This window comes from Gavia stellata, chromosome 4 (assembly GCF_030936135.1).
Source record: "Gavia stellata isolate bGavSte3 chromosome 4, bGavSte3.hap2, whole genome shotgun sequence".
In the NCBI taxonomy this organism is placed as follows: domain Eukaryota; kingdom Metazoa; phylum Chordata; class Aves; order Gaviiformes; family Gaviidae; genus Gavia; species Gavia stellata.
The window spans coordinates 76,536,251-76,560,071 of NC_082597.1; the positions used below are offsets into that span (position 1 = coordinate 76,536,251).

The 23,821-nt window shown below is 44.8% G+C and overlaps 1 protein-coding gene across 4 annotated transcripts in view; it reads left to right on the forward strand.

Annotated features, from left to right (window-relative positions):
* PPFIBP1 (PPFIA binding protein 1) overlaps positions 1-23,821 on the forward strand; it is an 85,477-nt gene that overhangs the window by 26,138 nt on the left and 35,518 nt on the right. For all 4 annotated transcript variants that reach the window (XM_059817313.1, XM_059817316.1, XM_059817314.1 and 1 more), the window contains exons 2-6: positions 4,125-4,286; positions 6,334-6,539; positions 17,267-17,353; positions 18,579-18,692; positions 19,242-19,373. In XM_059817313.1, the coding sequence (XP_059673296.1) occupies positions 4,223-4,286; positions 6,334-6,539; positions 17,267-17,353; positions 18,579-18,692; positions 19,242-19,373 (603 nt within the window). In that variant the 5' untranslated portion in view covers positions 4,125-4,222. The remainder of the gene's footprint in view (positions 1-4,124; positions 4,287-6,333; positions 6,540-17,266; positions 17,354-18,578; positions 18,693-19,241; positions 19,374-23,821) is intronic.

Sequence of the window (23,821 nt, forward strand, 5' to 3'; positions counted from 1 at the left end):
AATGCCAGCTAGTGATAAGATTAATTGTAACTGATAGTGGAGATAGCTGCATTTGTATTTTTTTTTAATGGTGGATTGTAAATACAGCCTTGATGAAGTGATGCTTGTTCTTGTCGGCATGAGCAAGGTATTCAGCTGGGAGCTCCAGAACGGGGATCTGCCTCTGTAAAAACAACCCCCCCGCCCCATCTTGCACTGATTGTGCACGCAGGAAGGTAAGTGTCGTCATTTTCTTGGAGAGCAAGGGAAAACTTATTTTAAATGGTCTGTCAGACAGGGTACTGTCAGTACTTTCCTCCCAGGTGTGTTCTTGGTGGCATTATGCCAGGAGTGGCTTTCATGCATCTGCCTCTCCGTCTCTTGTGTGCATCTTGGTTTCTCATTCATCTGCCATGTCATAGATCCATCTGTGTTAAAATGATGATTTTCCTTTTTTTTTTTTTGCCTTCCCTTTTTGCTTTTGTGAATGGAAGGAATTTAAACCGTTTGACATCATCTGAAATATCAGCTATTCCATATTTTCCTAAGGAGGTCTATTGAGCTTTTTCAAGATGGATTTTCATTCGTGTTACCTGACTGCATGGTTTTCCTTAGTCACTGCCAACAAAAAAAACAAGAAGCCTTGAGTTTTCTCTTAGGTTTTATTTCATGTAGACCAAAGCCATGCAAAGCAAAGCAAAGACAGGAACATATTTATCGGAAAGGGTCTGCTGTGTTAGTGGTCAGCCCAGGCTCGTCTCAAAGTTTGTGAAGTCTCAGTGCCCTTCAGCAGGCGCAGGGATTAATCCACTGGTGTTTCAGTATTGTCCTCTTTCCTATAATCCACAAAGGCTGCTGATTTATGACTTCTGTCTAATAATTGTGTTTCTTTGACTCCCTCTGCACCTCCCCTTTCCAACCCCTTCCTCCTGTGGTTTGTTGTCTTTTCTAGTTTCATGCAGTTTGGTTCTTTGGTCTGCTGGTGTATGAGGTCTTTGATTTCCTCCCTGCCCATCCGTTCCCTGCATGCCAGTAATAGTATGCAAAGAATAAAAGCAATTCTGTGCCCTTACTGAGGAAGGATGCCTCCAATAGTATTTTTCTAGCCCAGTGGTTTTACTTCCTGACTGCTAGATGTGATGCACTGTGCTGGGAAGGTGGCCAGAGCAGGATGTGCCGTTCCAGGCTAGTTTTCAATGACCGCTTTTAGGACCAAATAACTGGGGAAATGGGATTTTGTTGCGTCATTGCCAGCTGTTCGGCTTAGGGGCTTTTTGTTCTTTTTATTTCACCTCTCCAAGTTTCTCAGCAGTAGGCTTGCTCAGGCTGCTGACAGATGCTCCATGAGTGGTGGAAGGGTTTTTGGAGATCGGTGTGTTTGCATGGTCTTGCTTCACTAAATTTTATCTTAAAATTTCTCACTGCTGCTCTTGGCAGCACAGCTCCTTTTGTACTAGCAGTGGAGGAAACACTGTGCAGGCTGACGTCTCTCCTTCCTTGGAGTTAGGACCTGGTAACAGTGGGGTAAATGCTGGAAGTCTCCTGGATGCTGTTGATACCACTGTCTGCCACTGCTGCTCCCTTCAGTAGAACTGTCTTAGGGATTTTTGATAACCATGGACAAACCCCTTGTTTAGGAAAAGCAAGGAGTGCTTTTTTTGGAAACATGAGGAATGATTGTGCCTGGATGAAGTGCAGGGATGGTGATTTTTCTCTGCCTATGAGCCATGGCTTTACTGTGCAAATGTAAATTAGCAGTTCCTTGCCCCCAGTTAATGTCTTTCCTAGGCAGAAGGTGAGGAACAAGGGGTGCACTGTGAACAAACGTGATTAGGGAGCACTCTGTTCCTTAGCACATTTTTAGCCTGCAGCTTGGCTTTGCCTAGGCGGCCTCCTCAGCACTGTATTTAATGCTTGATCATGAGCTGTGCTGAGCTCAATGATGGCCGAGGTGGGAAGGCACCTCTGGAGGTCTCCAGCCCACCCCTGCCCAAAGCAAGGTTGCCCAGTGCAGGCTGCGCCGGGCAGTCAATCTGTGTGTAGCTCCAAGGATGGAGACTTCAAAAGGGCAACTCTTGCCAGTGCTTGCCATCCTCACAGTAAAAAAGGTATTTTTTTTTCAATTTTTTTTTTAATGCTTAAGTGGAATTTCCTTTTTTTTTTAACGTGTGCCCTTTGTGTCTTGTCATGTCACTGGGCACCACTGAGGCGAGTCTGGCTTCCTCTTCTTTACTCCCCCCATCAGGTGTTTATGCACACTGGGAAGATCGTGGGCACTCCCTATTCCCAAACATTAATTGGCTGTTGTGGGTTTGTGGTTGCTTTGCATCATTGGTCCTTTTCCACTTGGAGCTGTGAGGTATCAGCATTTTGCCTGGGGCAGCAGCAACCCTGGGGTTTCGCTGTGCGCTCTTTGCCTTCAGAGAGCAATCCAATGTAGATCATTCACACTCTACATTCACAGAAGCCCATCCACGTTTACTAGATTTTAGCAGGACCTGTTTATCTGAGCCAGGAAGTCCTAAAGAAGAAAGGACAAGGCTGTCGTCAGAATTGTCCAAGTGAACGTGTTTGGAAAAGCTGAGTTTTCTGCTCTTTTTTTATCGGGCGTAGAAGGACAGACCAAATATCTTGCAGGATCTGCATATTATGGCAGGTATGTTGTACTGCTTGAAGTTTACTATTTACATTGTTCTTAAAATGGAGGGCTTCCTCCTTGAAGGTTGGAAATCTTAAGGTATGACACCACTGCATTTTTTAAGATTTGCAACACCTTCACTTACAGGTGTTTTGACTTCTTAAAGTTCTCTTGCCTTTTCTGACTCTGGCAACTAAATAATGAAGCAAGGCATTTGCCAAAAGTGCAGTAGTCTTTGTGCTGTCGTTCAAAAGTTACCACAGGGCTTGGACCTACTTCATGTTATAGAAGTTTTGATGTGGAAGATGAAATGTTTGTAGACGTTTCAAGGATAGCATTTCCGGAAAGCTAGCTGGCAACTTCCAATAAGAGCTACCCCCCAGCTGGGTCAAACCGATGAGGTGACTTGTAGGAGGGAAAATTCAGTTTATAACATGGTTTTTTGTTTTGCTGTGGTTTTCAGTAGGCTCTTTTCCAGGACTTATGCCAGAGTTACTGTGAACAACTTTCTTAATTGCTTATGTTGGGGCAAATGTCAGCAGCAGTGTGGCCTAATACAAAAACCAAATGGCAGGGTATGCAAAAGGTTAAAGCGAGTTTTCCTTCCTGGTGTTTGTTTAGCTTTGTTCCCTAACTGTATTTATAGCAGAAGTAGTCTCGCGTGTCCTAGATTAAAGCCACAGCAGTCTGGGCTATTTCGGTGGCTTGTGTGTCCGTTGTGCTGGGCTGGAGGGATCAGGTACGCCTCTGACCTCTGCAGCTCCACTTCAGCAAAGTACCTAAGCACGTGCTTAACTTGTAGCCCATCGGGATTTTGGGTCTGCTAGTTCACCTGCCCAGGCAGCACGTTGGACAAGTTCGCTTTTCCAGTCTTTACTGGAAATACTCCTCAAGGGACGAGTTCTGGCTTTCAAAAGTTTGAGGGTAAGATCAGATTGCATCGTTACGGCCTGAATCTCTGTTCAGCTCAGAGCAGCGTCTTCGGAGGGATAGTCTGTGCATGCACACTACGTCCAGTGAGTCCCAGGCATTCGAGATATCCTGCCTGTAGGCAAATGATTGCACGCCCAGGACTTTTGGATTGTCAGACATCCAGAAATCTTGGGCAAATGGTCAGACTCCTCCTTTTCTACGCTGGCAAATTCTTGGGGGGAAAAAATACAGCGGTTAGAGATGTGCTTTATTGCTGAGTTTCAGCTTCCTTTTAGTGATACAAGGCCTGCGTCTTCTATGTGAGCTTCCCTGAAGTGCCATGTGGGATTTCTGAGGTACTCTATGGGATGCCCCTTCAGTGGCATGGACCTGCAGGCAGAGCAGGCCACGGCCTGACCAACAGTAGGAACTGGATCATCACGTTGGTGGTTTGATTCTTGGATGCCAGTTCATGCCTGATGATGAACACCTCCAAGTCTTGTGGTCTGCAAATGGCACCAGTCTTTCTGCTGGTCCAGCGATAGTGGTGTCTGAATTCAAAGAACATGCAGTGAAATGAAATTCTCTTTTGCAGACTGAATTGCAGACTTGAGGCTCTGGATCCAACTCACACTATTGGTGTTTCATTGCTCCTTATGGTGTAGCTGGTGACTGTTCCTGAGAAGAGAGAAGATGATGAGTGATGCAAGTGACATGCTCGCTGCAGCGCTGGAGCAGATGGATGGCATTATAGCAGGTAAACGCCTGGGGCAGCTTGTTCATTTAACTGTTTTGGGTCCTCCTTTCTCATACCTGGAGGACAGAGTTTCAGGCTGAGGAGGGAATGTGCTGGTAATTGTGTTTGGCGTCTTCCCTTATAGCTTAGTGATTACAAATAAATGGAGTGGAGGGATTGCACAGACTCTCACACACAGACCATAGCTAAACGGATTGTAGTTTTTCTCCTACCCTCTATCAAAATCCTGCTCAAAGTGGCTGAGTGACGCAGTTCATCTTGTGCACACAGCACCATGAAAGCCAAGGACAAAGCACGTTTCAAACCAAGATGAGTGTGTTTAAAGAGTAGCTGCAAGGCAGGAAGAGTAAGTTTACCTAATACTGGCTACTCTGAACTTCTCTTAACTCTGAAGAGTTAAAACATAAATTGAATTTTCTTTTTTTTAAAATTGGAATGTTTTGGTTCCAAACATTTGGTTTGGACCTGCCTTTAACATTTGAGGGTTTTATAAGTACCTGTAAATTGTAACTGGACTAAAGAGAGGCATCACAAAGTATACAACCTCTGCTTTTAAGTTGAGTCTAGTGAGTTAGAAAATAATATAAGTACACAACACAGAGGAGCAAAGCAGCAAGAAGTTAATAGTTTAATCCTATTCCAGCAGAGCCATGCAGTTACCCAAACTGAAAAAATATTCTGCAAGGGTAGCAACACAGTTATAAAGTCTTTTATAGTTCCTCTTAAAATAATTTCCCTTAGGGAGGGAAAAAAAATCATACAGTGCGTGTTTTGTTTGAACAACGATTTTTCTGTGCAGTTTTCCTAAAGATATTAAGGACACATAGCAGGAACACGTGTGAAGTGAATCCAGTTGGATCATAATGATCTCTAAAAATACATATAAGCTGTGACTTTAGTAATTTCCATAAGTAGATACTGGTATTTGGATCAGATCATGCATCTGTGTTTCCAAGAGCCTAAGTTGGTTATGGCAGGATGAGGTTTAATATAAAAATAAAATGTGATGTTGGGATGCTTAAGTCACCACAGACTTAATTTACCCCTGTGTCTGAACAGACCTATAAAGTAATATAACAAAGGAATATCAACTCCTATGCTGTTCTGGGGATTTTTTTCCTCTTCATTTTTCTCAAAGGGAATTAGCAGAATACTTGCATTTTTACGGCTTGCCAGATGAGATGAATGAAAATTAGTGGAAGTGCATATATGCCATATTACTGTAGTTTCCAAAAGTTGACAGTACAAATAATGCTCTGTCATGAACACGTCTCATTGTGCCAAGGCATTACAGTATTAAGGTCACAAATCAGTGTGCTGAAATTATAGTTGGAATTAGCTAGGTTGACTTAAATCAACCTTAATCCTGAATTCATAGTTTCCTTCCTTACTTAATATATAGCAACTTTTAATGTAGGTCAAATATATGTACTGTGAGTCTATGCAAATAAGAGATTTTTTGTCTCTATTAACATGCAAATGTCAGTGCTACCATGTCGAACTGTTGTGTTTAAAATTTATTCTCGTGTAGAAGTGATTCGGTCTTTTTATTGATCTTCATATTTTTCTTTATTCTTTTAAAAAATTTCCCATGCCTTGGAGCAGCATAACATATTCCTAAATGAAAAATGCCGAGCATGGTTTCCTCTGGACACCATCACTATCTGACTTGGGTCATGTAACCCCTGCAGGGTGACTCAAAGTGTTAGCACAGCCTGTTCCCCTCACAGTACTTTCCGCCTCCGATACATCCCGGGGAGCAGGAGCTCAGCCCATGTCTTGAGCCCATGGGCACGGTTGTGGCGTGTATGTCCTCTGTCGGATCAGCCCACCTCCTTCCTGCTGGAGCTTCCGTCCACGTAGCATGCCAACAAGGGCTTGCCCTTCTCCGAATTGCTGCATGGTGCGGGCAGAATCGAGCACCAGCGCTGAGTTTGGTTCAGATAAATGCCTGCCGGGAGCAAACACCGCCTAGCATTTCTCAGCCTTGCTGTGTGTCTGACCTGCTTGCCTCGTGCCTGACCCCGTGTGATTTTGCTCCCTCCAGGTTCGAAGGCGCTGGAGTATTCCAACGGCATCTTTGACTGCCAGTCCCCCACCTCCCCCTTCATGGGGGGCCTGCGGGCGCTGCACCTGGTGGAGGACTTGCGGGGCTTGCTGGAGATGATGGAAGCGGACGAGAGAGAGGGGCTGCGCTGCCAGGTCCCGGACTCGACGGCGGAGGCTCTGATTGAATGGCTCCAAAGTCAAATGGTACGGTCTCACCCTGTTTCATCTGTAATGCACTCATTTTGTACGTTAGCTATACCGGCTCATGCAGCGGGGCTGTGATTTATCCAGGCATTTAAAAGTTTTAGAGTAGGTTTCAAAGAACCAAAGGGAGGAGATTTTGTTTTGGAGATGCCTTGGAAAAGCTGTTGCTCAAATACCTTGTGCAGTGGGTCAGCCTGTGCTTTCTTTAATGTACCACTGTGCCTCAATCTAGGGAGCAAAACATTTTTGGTAACTGGAGTTTCATCTCAGAGGGTTGAGGAAAGACATTTTTATAGGAATCAGATGCTTAAATGGGGGGAAAAAGTTGGTCTCAATATGAACTTTTCACTAAAAAACATTTTTGGCAGTGTATTTTCTACACAGACCAGTGTTGCTACTGAGCTTCCTTACCTGGTTTATAACAGAAGTGAGTGGTGTTAGCTCAGCATCCTTTTAATCTGGATACCAAACCAAATTTTTATTTTCTGTGTTTGTGAATCTGCCAGTTTTTGTCACCTTGCTTTAAAAATACACCAAAATATACCTGACAAGGCTGTTCTTTCCCCAAAAAATCAAATATTATTCAAGTGGAGGCTACCTGAAGACCACCCTGGGAAATACAACGTTGTGCTTATCAGAAGGTGAGTTACATGGCATCAGTTTTGAAGGACCCACTGGTTTTGCCTCCAGGTGCTCTGTGACTGGTGACTTCCTGGCAGGCCCAAAGACGAGTCCTTGTGCTTGTGGTCTGTGGCAGGGTTTGCGTTGTGGTGGTCCGGGTGTGCACAGGTTTTGGGGAAGCTCCAGCAGTGGAAGTCAAGACTTATTTCTAGAGGCCACGCTTCAGGTTTTAAGTCAGCCTGTAGCCGTTACGACGACAGCAGCGGGTGTGCGCTTCTGCATGTTCGGCCAAATCTGTCTTACAGCAGTGTCCGGCTCCCGTTGTCTCACACGCTTGGTGTTGGCCAAGGTAACACCGTGCTGCTGTCATGGGGATGCGAGGTCTGATGAAGGCTGGGTGTGGTGCAGGACAGGCCACCGTGGTGGCTCTGTGTTACACCCTGTGCATTGTTGCTGTTGGGACAGGCAGCCACCGTCGCCTGGTCCCTTCCCGGGATGAGCATCGCACCCCCTCAGAAAGGGTTCGGTCACCCTGCAGCCACGGCTGATTTGCAAAAAGGGGTTTTATCTCAACAAACGGATTTATTTCAGCACTCGGTTGCAGCCCAGAGCGGTGGGTGCAGGACTGTGTTTGCCCGGGGAGCGCAGGCCGGGCGTGGAGCTGTGGCTGGCGCTGGGCGACCTGAGCGGCACGCGGGCTGTGAGCGGCGGGGCGGGAAGAGACGGGGACCTGGGCTAGCACGGCCGGGCTCGCTTCTGTACCTCTTGCGGAAAGGTTTGAGGGAGGGGAGAGCTTTTTTTAAATTCCTTTGCTTTGAACTATGCATTTGAAAATGCCTGAAACTTAATGAAGCACGTGGGAGCTTTCCCCCTGCCTCCAGTGGGATTTGGATCTCGCCCCTGCTGTCAAAGCATGGCAGCCAACGCTGAGATCAGGAGGAGGAGACGCGAGTGACATTCAAGGCAGATCGTTAAAACATGCAGAGTTCCTGCTAACATCAGCGTTTCCTTCCTCTGTAATGTACAGCAGTGAACATCGCTGTAACTAGTCTGCTCTGTGCGGAGCAGAAATCAAGGGACATAACAGGTTACATGCAAGTATGGGCTTTATAAATAAAAAGGTGTTTATATGCCAGATAAACAGCCTTGGAAAATTAGATTCTCCCCATGGTGTGCATAGACATCAGTAGTCTACGCTTAGCGATGCTGATCCACCACATGTTATCCTGGAGTAATGGGACCCGGCAGTGTGGCCGGAGACTGTAGTGTCTTTTGGAATTAACGAGGTGAAGGGCAGTCATTGCCCCTTGTGATGGGAAATGTGTGGCGTAGGGATGCCTGGCTGTTAGGATCTGGAACAAGGTCCTTCAGACCCGCGTGACGTGTATCACCACACGGCAATGAGACAGTAATGGTTTTCATTGCGGTTGTGGGATGTATCTGGGAGAGGAAGGGCTCTGTTGTGCCATTCAGCTTAGTGCCTCCTGAGCACTGGAAAAGACGTGCAGGGGTTGTGTGTACAAAAGATTGCAGAAAATAACTGTTCCACATATGCTTCTCCTCATTCTGCCTCAGATTATTCCCCTGTACTCTCTGGCATCCTTAAAGCCCCTGGTAGGAAAGACTGAACGTTACACTTTGTACTGTGCTGCAAGCATGGGATTTCCAGGTGTCACCAGTGTCGTCAGTCCCTGTCTGAGCAGGAGGGTGTTAGGTGAAGTGCCTGGGTGATTTGCAGGAAGGCTTTCTGCAACCATGCCCATCCTTACTGAGGAAGGGAAGACACCTCCTGGGTTTGAAACCAGTTTAATCCTCCACGCATAAAGAAATTGCATCCACCGGGCTATTCCAAGCTGGTGGAACTGGTGCGTGACATCCCATCCAAAGCTGTAAGCAAGTCTCTCGTGTCTCAGAGGAAAACAAAAATAGTGTTCGCTGCTGCCAAACACTGTGTCACCAGAGAAAAATCCTCTCCTGGCCCCTGCGGGGAAACCGCTGATGCCCTAGTTGGGAAGAGGATCTGACAGCAGTCTCCCAAAGTTGCTCGCTTCTGTAAAACAGAGCAGAGCATTCATTTTTGCCGTGCCAGAGTTGGCTGCCCCATGTCCCTGTACCACTTCTCAGTGACCGCTTCCTTTCTGCTCCCTCGGTGTGTAAGTCTATGCAAGCACTCAAAAAGGGCCAAAGAGTTAAAACGCCTCATGCTGATTTTTTTAACTGCTGGATGCCAGATGGCCACGTGACACCAGAGCGCGCGTATAGTGCCCACACATCTGGCAGAGCTCTTCCAAGAGAATCCGTCGGATGGTCCCCATGGAGAGTTCAGAGAAGTTGAAAATGCAGATCTGTGCTGCACAAATAAGCCAGTTTAACACATAATTTCTAGTTGTCCGTCTGCAGCTCAAAGCTGATCTCTGTGTTGCTGAAACCGTGCTCATGTCTCCTTGTGCAAATGGAGGGCCAGTGGATGTCCTGCTTAAAATTACAGATGAGGCCATTTGTTCAAAGTCTGGAAAGGGACTGAGGCCTTTTCTAAGCTCAGACGTGTTGGGACTGTGTGCTTTCACGGGGGACCAGACCTGAAATCCATAGCCAGATCATAACTATTCCAAAGTTTTGGAGTTTTTTCAGATTTATCCTGATCAACAGAAATGTTTAATATAGTCTGATGTACGCTTTAATAAAACATGTGCTGTACTCTGTGAAAATGGAGCTTCTGGCTTGAATACAGACAGCATGTGAGTAATCTGTAACATCATCACCAGTAACAAGACCGTTTTAAATGAAACTCTGTCTTTTGCAAGGCCAAGGCAGCCCCGTTGTGTCCAGGTGGAAGCTGATAGATCCGTCTCTTGAAGAATAATTCTCAGAAATCTTGCTCCTAGGCATGAATGTTGCTTCAGTTTTTCTTCAGCTGTAGCAAACAAGAGACAGTTTTCTTTCTAGTTATTCTTTTTCTTGACAGTGTTTTTTTGGTATTTTTTAAAAAATACATCTTATGCAACAACCTTCCTAGAAAGAAGAAACCAACTGTTTCTTGTTAAAAGGGAGGGTGAAGGGTAGAAGTGGGTGGACAGTCCCTTCCCACACGTCAGTCATCTTCCCCAAGCTCCTCATCTGAACTTGTGTATGTGAGTCCTGTTGTGTGCCTTCTCCTCTTTAAAGGATGTGCTCCTGGAATGAAAGAGCCAGGAGAATACTTTTTCTTTAAAATCCACAGCAAGTGCAACTGTGGGTTTAGCTTCAGAAGTGAGTTTCTGAATCTGAATACAGATATTAGAATTATTTTTTTTTCATTCCAGGAGTGAATTTCTGAAGTTGACTTATTATAAGACGATTAAAGCAAAACAAACTTTATTGCCTCCGAAGGTTTCTTGCAGAACATTTTCCAGCTCATCTGAAGATGCTAGATAATTTGAGCTGTGGTACCCATAGTGGCTTGTGCAATCCAGAGTGTTGCTGCTGTGAATAGCAGATCTGTCATCTCACAGACCAGCCTTAGATTTTGACACTCCTTCAATAGTTGGTTCTTCCAGAGAGTGGCTGGGAATAATGAGAGTTAATATGAGGAGATACTAGATTTCAGAGAGAAGTTTTCCTCGCTGGATAAACTTTGGATGATGGGGTGGTTCCCAAGTGGGGGAAGCGGTTTGGTTAGCCAGAAATCATCTCATATTTCTTATTCATAGAAAAATCTTGTCTTCAAACTAAAGTTCGTTGTTTGATTGTCTTAGTGTGGGCGTGCAGTGCATTCATTTGGCTCTGCTTGTGCTTATGTTGAGTTTAGCTATCGAAAGGTCCTACGGTAATGTGTGGCATCTGGGCGTTTACCACCAAACACCTGTTTGAGATCCCTCTTCAAGTTGCAATATGAAAGGAGCCTTGTGATACCATTTCAGTCTGTCATCATAAACTGCCTCCCGGCAATAGTTTTTGTCCGTGAGAGATCCACCTCTCAAAGTTCTTGAAACACAAGACCCTGCTTCTTGCTAAAGGTGATCATCCAGACTGGTGTGGTTTTAACACTGGAGGATAATAGGGGCTCATTTATAGCATGTCGCGGAGCGGCATCTTCATGCATTGTGGATATGAGCTCATTGGCCCTGAGAAACAACCTGTGCAGTCCTGTGCTGGAGCCCTGATGGCAGAGCCATCAAAAATCACCATTCCAAATCAAAAATGCATCAGTTTGGCTTAAAACACGTGGCTTCTGCTTCTCTTCTGCTCTGCTCTTTTGTTCTGGGTTATTCGGTATTCGTATTTTTCAGATTTTTATCTGTCAGCAGCAGTTGTAAGCATTTCTTTTTAATAATAAAAGCTGAGGTTTTTCAGATAATCACAGGACTCCCTGAGCTAGGCTCTGTGGTCAAAAATACCACGGATTTGTTATGCTGCTGCTGTTGTTACTGGGTAAATTGCAACTTAAACGTGAGGACAGAGGTTGATTGCTGTTGTTGCATTTTACGTGGTTCTTAAGTATGACATAAACTTGAGACAAGCCACTTGTGAGACCTGGGACAGCTGAGTCAACTTTTTCCTTCCTCTTTTTCTTGGCATCTACAAGTGACTTACATATGTTCCTCCAGCTTTTACAATTAATAGCCCATCAAGAATAGCAAATTACCTCCTGTCTACGTTGTAGTCAGGTAAAGGGATCGGAATCGCTCTTTTCTTGTGTGTTTTTGGGTTGGATGATTTCTGCAGTGCTGGCAGGGTGCCGAGCGGGGTTTGCTCTTGCAGGGGGCTGTTCAGCGAGGAGCGAGGGTCGAGATTGCCAGCTGCCACCCGAGTCAGGTTTACACAGCTCTGTACCCCCTGCCTGCATCCTCCTCCGCCTCGCTGGTCTGGCCTTTGTGCCTTGGGATCCAGGCGGCAGGCTCAGGTTGGAAGAAGGGTTGATCTTCCCGGGCTTTGATGTGTTAATTCCCCAGAGGAGCTGCTTGCTCCGCCTGAGGAGCGCTGCTGCTTCGAGGCTCTGCTTCCCACATCTCCCACTCTGCTGCCACGTTTGCCTCCGTCCTTGGTTAGACAAGGAAACCTGCTGTCGCTTAACCTCTCTGTCTCGGTTCAGAGGAGCCCTGACGGTGCTGCTCGGCAGCGCGGGTGCCTGCGGTGCTGGGGCTGCAGCTCTCAGCCTCGGCTGCCTGCCACGGTTGCTCGCATCCTTGAATGCATGAAGATAGTCATGACCAGCATGGAGTATAGCTGGGACATTCACGGACACTGCATCTGGCTAAATAAGGTAAGGCTATCTGTGTTTGCTCTGGCTCTTGCATTTCTCCGAGTGACAAGCCATAGCTGGGCAGCGCTGGTAGGGAATAAGCATTCCGTTTTTCTCTTGTATCAGATACCAGCTGAGCTGCTGTTGAAGAAACTGAGTATTTTGAAACGGTTGCATCTTCCCTATTCAACAGCCGTGTTATTTATATTTAGAAAATGTTTCAGGTAAATTCTTCAGAGTGAAGGTCTGTATTTAGAAAATGTTTCAGATAAATTCCTCAGAGTGAAGGTCTGTCTTAAGCTGGTTTTCTTTCAGAATTCACTTTATTGTAGTGAAGCCTTTAAAATATATTGCAGGGGTTTTGCGGGGCGGGGGGGGTGGGAGGCGGTGTGTGTTATTTTTTTTTTCCCTGCTCGTTCTGTAGGGAGGTACTCATCTGTAAACTTTAGGAAAAGCATAGCAGCGGGTCTGCCTGCCAGCTGCTGGAGCATGTGGAGCAGGCTGCGGATACTCACAGCCATGAGGAGGGAGACATGAAATGCCAGAGATGCCAGTTTGGGAGGGCAGCGGTGGGCTCCCATGCAAACTGGTTAAACAGGTACAGATTGTGTTCAGACAGATTTGAGCAGTATGAATTTGGGATGGAATCAGTACTTACAGAGGGTAAAGCTGTCACGGCTGTGTATGACAGGGGAAACGGTGGTGAATACTTTGCTTGGAAAACCTGGAGGCTCTGCCCGAGGCACACGAAATGGTGTTGAGGTAGCTGAGGCTGGAGGAGCCGCCCTGCAAAGGGCTCCCTAAAACTGAGTGAACAGGCAGAACTGAACAATGTAAGCATGTTGATGAGCTCTAATTTAACTCCAGATGGTCAGGAAAGAGATGTCAGGGACAGCTCACTTGGCCAACTGTTGGCTGGGCTGTGGTCGTCAAAACAGTCAGTGCAATCTGCTGTACAAGAAAATAATGCTGTGGAGTGGCAGCTCCTTCTATACAAATCAAATTGCATCTTCAGCAAGAACAGTGTGATTTGTTCTGCTTATTTGTCTCAAAAGCAGAAGAGAAAATGAGGATATCGGCTGCGGTAGGCTAAAAATGAGTTTTATTTTTGAAAGGAGAATTCAGCAATTGAGAGGAAACGGATTTTTTTTTTTTTTTATTAGGAGGCTTAAAACAGCAGCTACTAGAAACTTTCCTGTGGTTTGGAATGCTAACTCACTTCCAGGGAAAATGGATTAAAGACTGAGGGCAGGCAAGCTGTGAAAGTTTGGTGATGCATCTACTTATTACAGGAATAATTCCCTCCAAAGCAGTGTGGATTTTAACACTTACGTGATTTCAGACAAAGCTTGCCCACTTGTTTAACAGATTAGCCATGGATTGATCTTGCAGAGTTTTTAAGTGCGCTGGGTCTGATCTTATAAGGCATTTTAAGTAAACACTTAAGCTCAAACTTCTGTGAAGCCTCAGTGGCATCGTGACAACTGTTCTTTTGTTTTTAGGATTAAGATCAGTATTGGTAAATCTGCATTCTCTTCCCACACAATGTTTTGCAATTAATCCCTACATTGAAAACACAGGCTAAGTCTAGCTGCTTAATTGAACATAGATTTTAAGTTGCTGATGAAGAGCCGCCTTTGGAAAATGGCAAAGCTTGTCTTAAACTGCGAGTAAACTATGTTAATCCTGTATTGACTTAGAAGATACAAATTTGATCCAGAACTACCAAGTGCCCTAAATACTCCTGCAGTTGCTGTTGAATCAAATACTTACTTTTCTTTTTTCTTGGTTTGGTGTGGTGTGGTTTGGTTTGGTTTGTTACAGCAGAGCCGTTGCTCTGCAGAGTGAATAGTTGCCGGGGTCAGTCCCAGGGGAGGATGCGGGTCCTCACGTGGAGAGAAACTCCTCCTGAAGGACACACTGAGTGTTTCTTACCCAGGTTTTGCACACACCAGGTCTCCTGGCATCTTTCAGACCTCCCTGCAGCCCATTTGTCCCCATTGGGGCTCCTTCCACCCCATCTCCTGATGCACTGCTTTCCCATATCCAGTGTTTGAGCATCTTCCCTCTCCGTTTCTCTTCAGTCCTGCCCACTGCCGTCATTACCCTGTTCTTTTAATGTGTTTCATGTCCTCTCTTCTTTCCTCATCTCTCTGGGAAGAAAATCGTGACAGATGTCAACTTTTTACCTTTGAAGACAGCGCAGAGGAGAGCTGCGGGAAGGCATCGTGCGGCCCTTGCCTGCAGGTCCCTGATCTCTGCACCACCATAGGAGGTGCTGAGGCTGCGGCTCTGTGAAATAGCTGCTGTGATCTCTCTGTGTCGTCCTTTCTCCAAGTCTCATCTTTTTCCTCACTGTAACCAAAGTCAGTGACTTTCTTGCCTTTTCATACCTAAAATGAAGAGTTAGTCCCAGGTATTATGCAGAAGTTAACAACATTTCAGGCAAAACGCAAACTGCTGTTGGGTTGTACACAAAGTTTTCTGGTTTTGGTGTACCACAGGAGGTCTGGTTTTATGCAGATCTTACAAAATATTTCTGGCGACTGCCAGCAGAGACATCCTCGTATTTGGTTTTGTGGAAGAACAACCTTTACTCCATTCCTGTTTGGGGTTCCCATCACCTCCTCCCTCTTTCTCATGGCAATGTGCAGCTGTGGCCTAACTCTCTCTAAATGCTTCTGGTTTAAAACCAAGTACGATGTGCTGAGCAAAACAGAGTATTTTTTTGAGGAACAGGAATGAAGTTTAACAACAAAGGTGTCTTGGCAAGATGCTATGTACAATGACTAACATTCTGCTTTAACGCCTCGTCGGTTTTGACAGCATCGTAAAGACATTTTCATCGTAGTGTGAAACCAAGACTTACCTCAACGTATTTTCTTCATGCAGTCTTTGGTTTTAGTTAATTTCTGTCTGGTTACGCTGACTAGAGGTATAAGAAGGTTCAGTGGTTAGGGCGCTGATGTGGTGCTTGGGAGGCAAGGAGTCGAGTCTGTGCTTTGACAAGGACTTTGATGTGAGCCCCGGCAGGATGGATGGGCATCTTTGCACCTCGGCTGCCTGCTTGTAATGGGGGATGAGTATCACTTTCCTACATCAGAGGCACACACTGGATTGATAAATGTGTTGTATATTACAAAATACAGATGCTGTATTCATGGAGGCTGAGTAAGTGCCCGAGATGTGTTGGAGGTCTTTAAATGAAAAGGGAGCTACAGAATAGCAAAAGTATGCAAAAACCTCATTTTTGTATTTCGCATACAAGTCAAGTTACAAAATTTAAAGCATAATCTGCTAGTTGAGCAGCTAACAGGTTTATTTTGGAAGCTCTTTGACTTCTTTCACCTGTATTAAAACTGTTACAAAACTGAAGATCTCACTGACCTTGAATGGAAATCCTATGGCATGAGCTAAAATCTGGTAGAAGTCAGGGGGAAAACAGAGCAAACTCAGAAGTTTAGAGCACTTCTGCCTTGGTGCTTAGCTTCTCAATGGTCAGAAAGCCTAGTGATTTACTGCTAAATAATTCAGATTCAGGGTATCACTATGGTGTGAGGTATTGGTACAAATTACTAGGGAACATCCTTTCTTAGTCTGCTGTGGCTCTAGTGATTTCAGGGGAGACCTTATGGTCACCTTGTAAAGGTTACACATGTATGCTTGGGAGACGCATTTGCAACTGCACACTGATTTAGAAGCCGCCAGGACACAGCCTGATTTCTTCAGGAGAGTGCTAAGGTGAGGTCAAATACTTTTTAAACCTTCTGTTTGCTTTGCATCTGATCTTTAAGTGGTGCTGGTGGGCATTTTATTCCTCTGGTTTCAAACAAGGCAGTTCTCCCGTCACCCAAAGTCAGGCATGTAACTTAGAAAAGGAGTTTTAGCTGGCAGGTTTCCTGAGGCATCCTGTGCAATCAGGGGAGACAGGCTTGTTTGAAAGGGAGATTCAAAGCAGGAGCCCGAGGCTTGCAGCTTCTGCATGGGGGTGGCCTCTCATGGCAGGGTTGTGCTGCAGACTCACCGGGGCACGAGGATCAGTCACCCGCTTTCTTTTCATCAGATATTCAGAGGGAAATCAAGGCCCCCCGGAGCTGGTGGGAGCCTCTGTACTGAGCACGCTGGATTTCAGAGCAGCTTCTCAGACTCTGCTAAGTGATTTATGCAATAATAGGAACAAGAATTCCTTTTTTGAGCTGAGATCTGATTGTGGCATCCATCACAAACTGCTTTGAGACAGCTTTGAATATGGATAGAGTAAAACCCTTCTTGCTGCTCAAGAGCATTGACATTATTATGAAGTTGCTGATTCCTCTGAACTCTCTGCTACCATTAACATGTATTCTTGTTTCACTGTTAGCCTCAGGCAGCTTTATAAAGAGATGCGTTTACAGTGCAAACGTTCACCCATACCCAGCAAAATGTGCCTGATGTAAAAGGATGTCTCTTACTGTGTGTTTTAGAAAAAATTGTTTGACTCGCAAGAAGCATAATGCCCATTTTGTAGATTGTACATTGATTTTTTTCACTTGCTGAATGTCTTGGGGTATTTGTTTCTTTGCAAGTATGGCTTAGCATAGTACATCATTGAGCACAAATTTTGTTTACAAAATGCTGAATGCACAGTAAATGAATTTTGCAGAATTGGGTCACCAAAAGGTTCTTCCTTTCTCGCCTTTAAGCCTCTGAACAACTCTTGTCCTGAATGCTGGTCGTGTATCCTTTGTTGACAGTTTATTTGATTTGTAACCCTTTGGGGGCTGAAGAATGCTTTAAATCTGTTCTTGAACTGTACAGACTAAAAATACTCCTTAAGTGTGTTGATAACGTTGAATGATGCTTATGGTATGATAGCTGACAACACAATATTTGCTGTCTGTTTCAGACTAATGGACATATATCTGGGAATGGAGACGTGTATCAAGAAAGGCTGGCTCGTCTGGAAAATGATAAGGAATCTCTTGTTCTGCAAGTGAGTAGTCACCTAAATTATTTTTTTCCGCTCTTGCATTCATAAGACTTTATGGTAGTATGTGATAAAAACTCTGAGGATTTGTTTGCAGTTATGTCATCTTGGACAGTGTTCAGAAGGTTTGCTGGTACCTGAGAGTTAACACACATTAAGGATAGGTGTGAATTTAGATTGCAGGAAAAATCTGAAGGTCTTTCTTTCTGTGTATGTGATCTCTTTTTGAATCTTGTTAGGTGAGTAGGTCTGCAGAGCGACCACCTTCTTACACTCAAGTGTATCCTTAAGATGACCATTTTCCGTGACTGTTCACGTGCTGTCCACAGCAGGTGACAGATGTCCTGTCCTCATGAAAGGTGACAAAAGCTGCAGGACTGGCCAACGGGCAGGAGGAGACGAGCAGCTCCTCAGAGGTCCTGCTCGTCTGCTACTGGGCTGGACTGGGTCAGTCCCACATGCTCTTGCCAGCTGGCTTACTCTTGCCATCAGAGCTGGAACTACCTGGCACCCCTTGGTCTGTGCAGGCATCCTGCGGTCCCCTGACGTGGACCTGGCCTAAGGGCTGTGACAACGCTGACCTCTGCTCTAGGCAGCTTGCCCTTGTTCCCAGCGGTACTGCAGATTTCCTTGACAGAGCCTGTTTAAAACAAAAACTTAATTCAGAAAAGGCAAAATGGGAATCAGTCTGCAGTCTCAAAGGTGGCGTCTTGGTCTTGCCTAGCTTCAGTCCATGTGGTTTAACCTCCTTTGCTTTTATTGTTCTGAAAAGGAGAAGCTGTATGCTATGGTACACTGTGTGTAATCACTTGGAAAGCAAAATAAATTGTATGCAGTGAGGTTTAGCTATTTGGTTGTTAAGGTAGGAGCTAGTGGGTTTTAGTTAATGTCTTGTCACAGCAAAGGCATAATCGTTGGCTGTAAAATGCAGCAGCCACCCCTTGTGAAAACTTCCAGGACAAGCCAGGAGGGGAGATGCAGGATTGCACTGCATCCACCAGAACTTCGGCTGAAATTCCAGTAAGCATGAGGGGAGAGCTTTCTCTCCTCTCTTGTCGACTTTGCCACACGTTGTGTCCGCTGCAGAGCTCTGCTGCTGCTCCTTCTCCCCCTGTGGTCCCATTTCATCTGTGGCCCAGCCACCACTGTTACTCACATACATTTCTTCAGGTGACACATATGGCATGGGTACAAGGTACTAAATATGCATCCCTTTTTCTCTGCTGTGCAGGTAAGTGTGCTTACAGACCAGGTGGAAGCCCAAGGAGAAAAGATTCGGGATCTGGAGTTCTGTCTAGAGGAGCACAGGGAGAAGCTGAATGCCACAGAAGAGATGCTGCAGCAGGTATTTCACAGGCGCTTGTCTGTCTCGCTGCCTTCATTCTGTCTTAACGAACTGCATTTTGCTTTGGCGAGAGCAGTGCACTTCAAGTTGTTGCACCCCTTGATGTCTTTTAACTGAGTGATAATTTTCTACCATATTTGCTTTAAAGTCTTTGTACTTGGTGATGTCAGTGCTGCTTCACACTGTAGGAATCCAGTCCTGCTCTTTGAGCCTTTCCCCACTGAACTTCAAAGAGACTTGGATTAAAGCCTCTGGCAGGATGGGTGGGTTCCCCTCAAAGCTCCTTGCTGTTCAGAGCAACTGTGATGACAGACAAGCTTTTTTCTCATCCTGGCAGCCAACCCGTGAGAGTGCCCCCATGATCTCAGATGCATTCTAGGTGCCTGGAGTCTGTTGGATGGGTAATAGCTATGTCCCAGGGCTTCAGCGTGTCCAACGAAGAGTGTGATGCTTTTCCCCATGAAAGAGGCCTTTAGCTGTAGAAATAAATTACTGATTTCTTCCCCTTGGATGAATAATTCTCTTCTCTTCCTCTTTATCTTGTATCAGGAGCTTTTAAGCAGAACATCCCTTGAAACTCAGAAGCTGGATCTTATGGCAGAGATTTCCACTCTGAAGTTAAAGCTTACGTCTGTAGAGAAGGATAGGTTGGACTATGAGGACAGATTCAGAGACACAGAGGTGAGTAAAACCCGACTGAATAAATTGTGACAGCTGTGAGTGTCTTCATGTTACCTGAAAATTTCCTGGGAATTTTTTTTTTTTTTTTTTTTTTTGCCAGGCAAGAAGGGAATTCATCTTTAAGGTTAAAATGTATATCTCTTAAAATAGAAAGTGTCCTCTTCGGTAACCTCTGGTTTTACACAGAAAGATTTCCAAAACCAGGTTTTGATTCTTGCCATCACATCTCAGGAGGGATGGCATTTAGGGTGGATTTAAATAAAATCATGAACATACTGCACTCTCCTGTCTCAACTGTCATCGTCTTAGTAAGGCATGTCTGAAGCAAATGCTTAAGCCCATTGCAAGTACAAAAAGCATGCATGTGCAAAGACACGGCACACTAAAAGACGTAACTTTCGGTTTCAGTAACAGAGAGAATGAGGTGACTCTGTGAGGGCATTTTGAAGCATCACTTCAAACCACAGCCCCGCAGAAGCCCGGGACCAAGAGGCCAGTGGTTACTCATCTCAGCCTGGCGTCAGCCCAGCGGTGCACAGTGCCAGGCAGAGCTGCAGCCTAGACCTGCCATCCCTGGCAGCTCTCTCCTCAGGCATTTGCCCTCTGGGCGCCACAGATCTGTGTAGCTGAACCTTGCTCGTGTTTGAAGCCAGAAAGCCTCAAAGCAGGTGGGAAAGCCCAGTTTTTCCAGGAAACTCCAAGAATCAGGCTGAGCTTCGCTGCCAGGGTGACATACCCCATATCAGAAACCACCTTGGAGCCTGCCTAGGAAGCAGAACAAAATTTCAAATTCTGTGTTCATCAATGAGCTGAAATGTCGGATATTTGTATTGTGGATGATCTAGTTGTCATTCATTTCTAGAAGGGAAGAAGCCATTGTCATTACAGGAGACAAAATTTGCCCTTTCCACTCCAGTCAGTGGTTTATCAACTCCCTCCCAGTTTTCTACATGTTTTCCAGTAAAGTGTCATTCCTCACTTGTATTGCAAGCGTAAGAGCAAAAAGTTGGGCTTGCTTTTGAATTACTTTCTTTGGGCCTGTCTGAAGTAATATGCAGACCCAAAGAACTCCACAGGTTGAAAACTAGTGACTCAAATCATTTTCAGCTTTGAAAGGTAGTGATCATTTACGTAGTGATGGTGGTGTCTGTGCAGTGTAGCACATCTGGGTGCTGCCAAGCTGCAGATCGAATTCATGTTGCCTCCCATTACCTTTTCCTCTAGTTTGGTACCAGATGTTATGTGAAAGATCACAGCATTGCCTTAGAAGCGGCTGATTTTGCAGTCCAGGCAAGTGCTGTGCATGGCAGTGCTGGAGAAATTGGCAGGTTGAAAGGTGGAGGGAATCGTTGAAGGTCTTCTGCTTCCATAGGAGATGTGTTAAGAGCTGGCTGCTTTCTCAGCTCCCATGAGGTCTCTCTGCCCACACAGTGCTTGGATCTTGCATACAACAGATAATGCTCTTCACCTGTATGCTGACACCTATCATAAGCAGCCCAAACAATAGATAAGTGCATTGACATCAGCAGTAAATGGCTTTGGGGGGGCAAGATCTGGTCCAAATGACTGCAGTGAGCGGGTGCTTTCAGAACTGGATTCCACTGCGTCTCCATTTGTAAACACCCTGTGGTTTCTTGTGCTTTCCAAAACAGGTAACAAAAGGGATTGGGCTTCGGGTGATTTGCTTCCTCTCTTTCTATTCTTATTTTTATTGAATATGATTCTTTGCTGAGCTTTCCTGTACTCCCCCTTCTTTCATTTCCCTCCTGAACTGCAGTCTCTCCATAACTTAATAGCACAATTCAGGCAGCAGACGAAGAAGGTGGATGTGGAGCTACTTCTGTTCCCAGAAAAGTGGTCAGTGTGAGGACCACAACGTGCACTGCAATGCTGTAGGCTCAGTGCAAGAGGCCTACCTGCACGGCAGCTGTGAAGACCTTTCTCTTTGAAATAGCTTGAAATACGCTTAATGTCTTTGATAAAAATAAGATAACCTAAATTATGTTTAAAAGGTAATTACTATAATTAGGAGCTATATATATTTATTTCCTGGATATTTATGCTAGAACTAATGAACTATTACTAGAATGTTCCTCCCTCCCTTTGAAAACCAGAACGATGTAGTTTAGTGTGATAGAAATTATTATGTTGTTTCTTCTTTATTTCAACACTTTATAGCTGTAAAAAGGCTTAGGCTTAGACACTGAAAGGGATAATATGTCTTAATTTCCATATTGTTCAGTGGAAAAATGAATGGCTAATTAGTTGTAAGGGTCTCAGCCATGCAAAATCTCTGACAGGTATTTTGGAGGCAGGACTTATTCAGAAGCACACAAAATTTTATTCAGTGTTGATCTAATTATATTCCTGTTTAAAGTAGTAGGTGATCAATTATTTCAGCAGAGCTAAGTAATTAAATTAATATTTAAAATACTCTACCATAAAACATATTATGGCATTTACATGCAGTGTTCAAAATGGAAAAAATTTCATACCCAAGCTGGGAAAGAACAACTACAAATATTGCTTCTGTTTTTATTTAGGGAAAAGAAAGTGAAAATAAAAAAAACATTGACATCTTAAAACAACTTTTGTGGAGCTACTGTCTCCTACAGAATTACCATTCAGTTTAAAACCTTCATATTATCCAGTTTTGACTTATGTCTGTCATTGCAACTTCCCATTCCAGCTTGGTACGTTTCTCATATTCACCATTCTTTCTCTAAACAGATGCTTCACTAGATGCGTAAGGTTTTTTTCCTTGGTGCTCTAGGACTTTCCTGTCTAGATGTTCACAAATACATAGCTTTTTCAAAGCTAATTGTATACTTAATAGAGATTTAGAATTGTTCTGTTCTTTAAATCATTCCAGTCTTTCCACTTTCTCAGCCGACACCAGTATTATTTTTGTTAAGGAGCACGGATGGTCTGAGTTGGGCTGAGTTTATGTAAGAAAATATCATACGAGGGAGTTTATTTAGGGAGGAGTCCATAACCAGACATGGTCTTTGAAGCAGCAGCCAGAGGTTAAACTGGCTCACTCATGGGGAATTCTTCATAATTTAAACACCACCAGTCTCCTTTGTGCAGATGAGTTTCTGAGTGGAGCAAACTGCAAATGTAGTTTGTGTTTCCAGTGTCGGTAAGAAAGCCTCTAACCTCTGAAGCTTAAAGTTATTATTGCTTTTTTGTGCCTCCCTGGCCCTGCCGTGAAGAGCGCAAGTGACACGAGCAGGGAAGGAAAAGGTTTTGGGAAATAGGAGTCTGTATGTCCCACCCTCTCAGCTCCATTCATGGATCCATGCAAGGAAGAGCTGTTGGGTGTTTGCAGGGAGGGACCTGACCCTGGATCAGAAGAGGACCATGTAATGGCTTTTTCCTGTTTTGCAGGTTTTTAAGACAGGAACATGCATTATGCCCAGGGCAGGTATTGTAACCCATTTGTGGGTGCCCAAAGAGGAGGTATTAAATGCAAGCAGAGCAGGTGCCATACACTGGCCACCACGTGGGTGACTGTTTTACTGCTGGTTCATCCAAGCCAGCCAGGGAACTCAGTGGGTTTTTGGTGTGATCTCAGATCCTGGTCCCAAAAGCTCTCCAGGTGGGTCATAGGCAGTTGTAATGGTTGGCACCTTCAGGTTTCAAACAATGCTGTGATCTCCTTGCTGGAGCTGCTGCAGGAGGGGGCAAGGCTCAGTCCTTGCTGTGAAAGGTTTGTAGTCAAAATCAGTTGAACAGAGAATAGTGGAAGAAAAGGTAAATGCTTCAGGGCAGCAAGCAGGAAGGTGAAATACACTGGGAGGATTAGGATTTCTTAGGGAACCTCAGTGCCTTTGACAATCTCTACCTCCGGTAGCTTGCCCAAAGTTAAACAGTAATTCAGTAGCAGGGGAGACAGCCCTGTTTGGACCCTTTCTTTGTCCTCTGCTCATTTTTGCAAGGCTTGACCGTCTCTTTTGTACTAGTGGGGGTCTGCATGAGGAACCTGGTGAATCTTTAAGGTACTCCTTTGCCTCAAAAAGATGATAATGAATGTCATTTACAGTTACTGTGTTGTAGATAACTTAAGACATGAGTTAATGTTGCACTTGCAAGAGAGTAATTGAAAATATTTTTTGGGCAAAGCATGCTGTTGGACTTGTATTTAGTTCTATTTAACCCTTGAGCAAATGGTACAGTATTTTTGGTGACCAGTTACCAGCGGTAAAGGATCGAGTTACCCATGAGGCCCGTAACAGATTAAGCAGAAGAATTTAGTTTCTGCTCCAAGATCTTACACTCTTGGATTCTGGTTGCAAGATTGCTCTGTTTTCCATGACATTGTGAGTGCATCTTGACATTTCTGTTAATCGATATGGGTTGCACTAACTTTTTTCGTAAAAGGAGCAGAGTTTTGGTTTGTTACTCCTTTTGCTCAGAGGGGCCTTTTGAATACAGATAACTGGTTT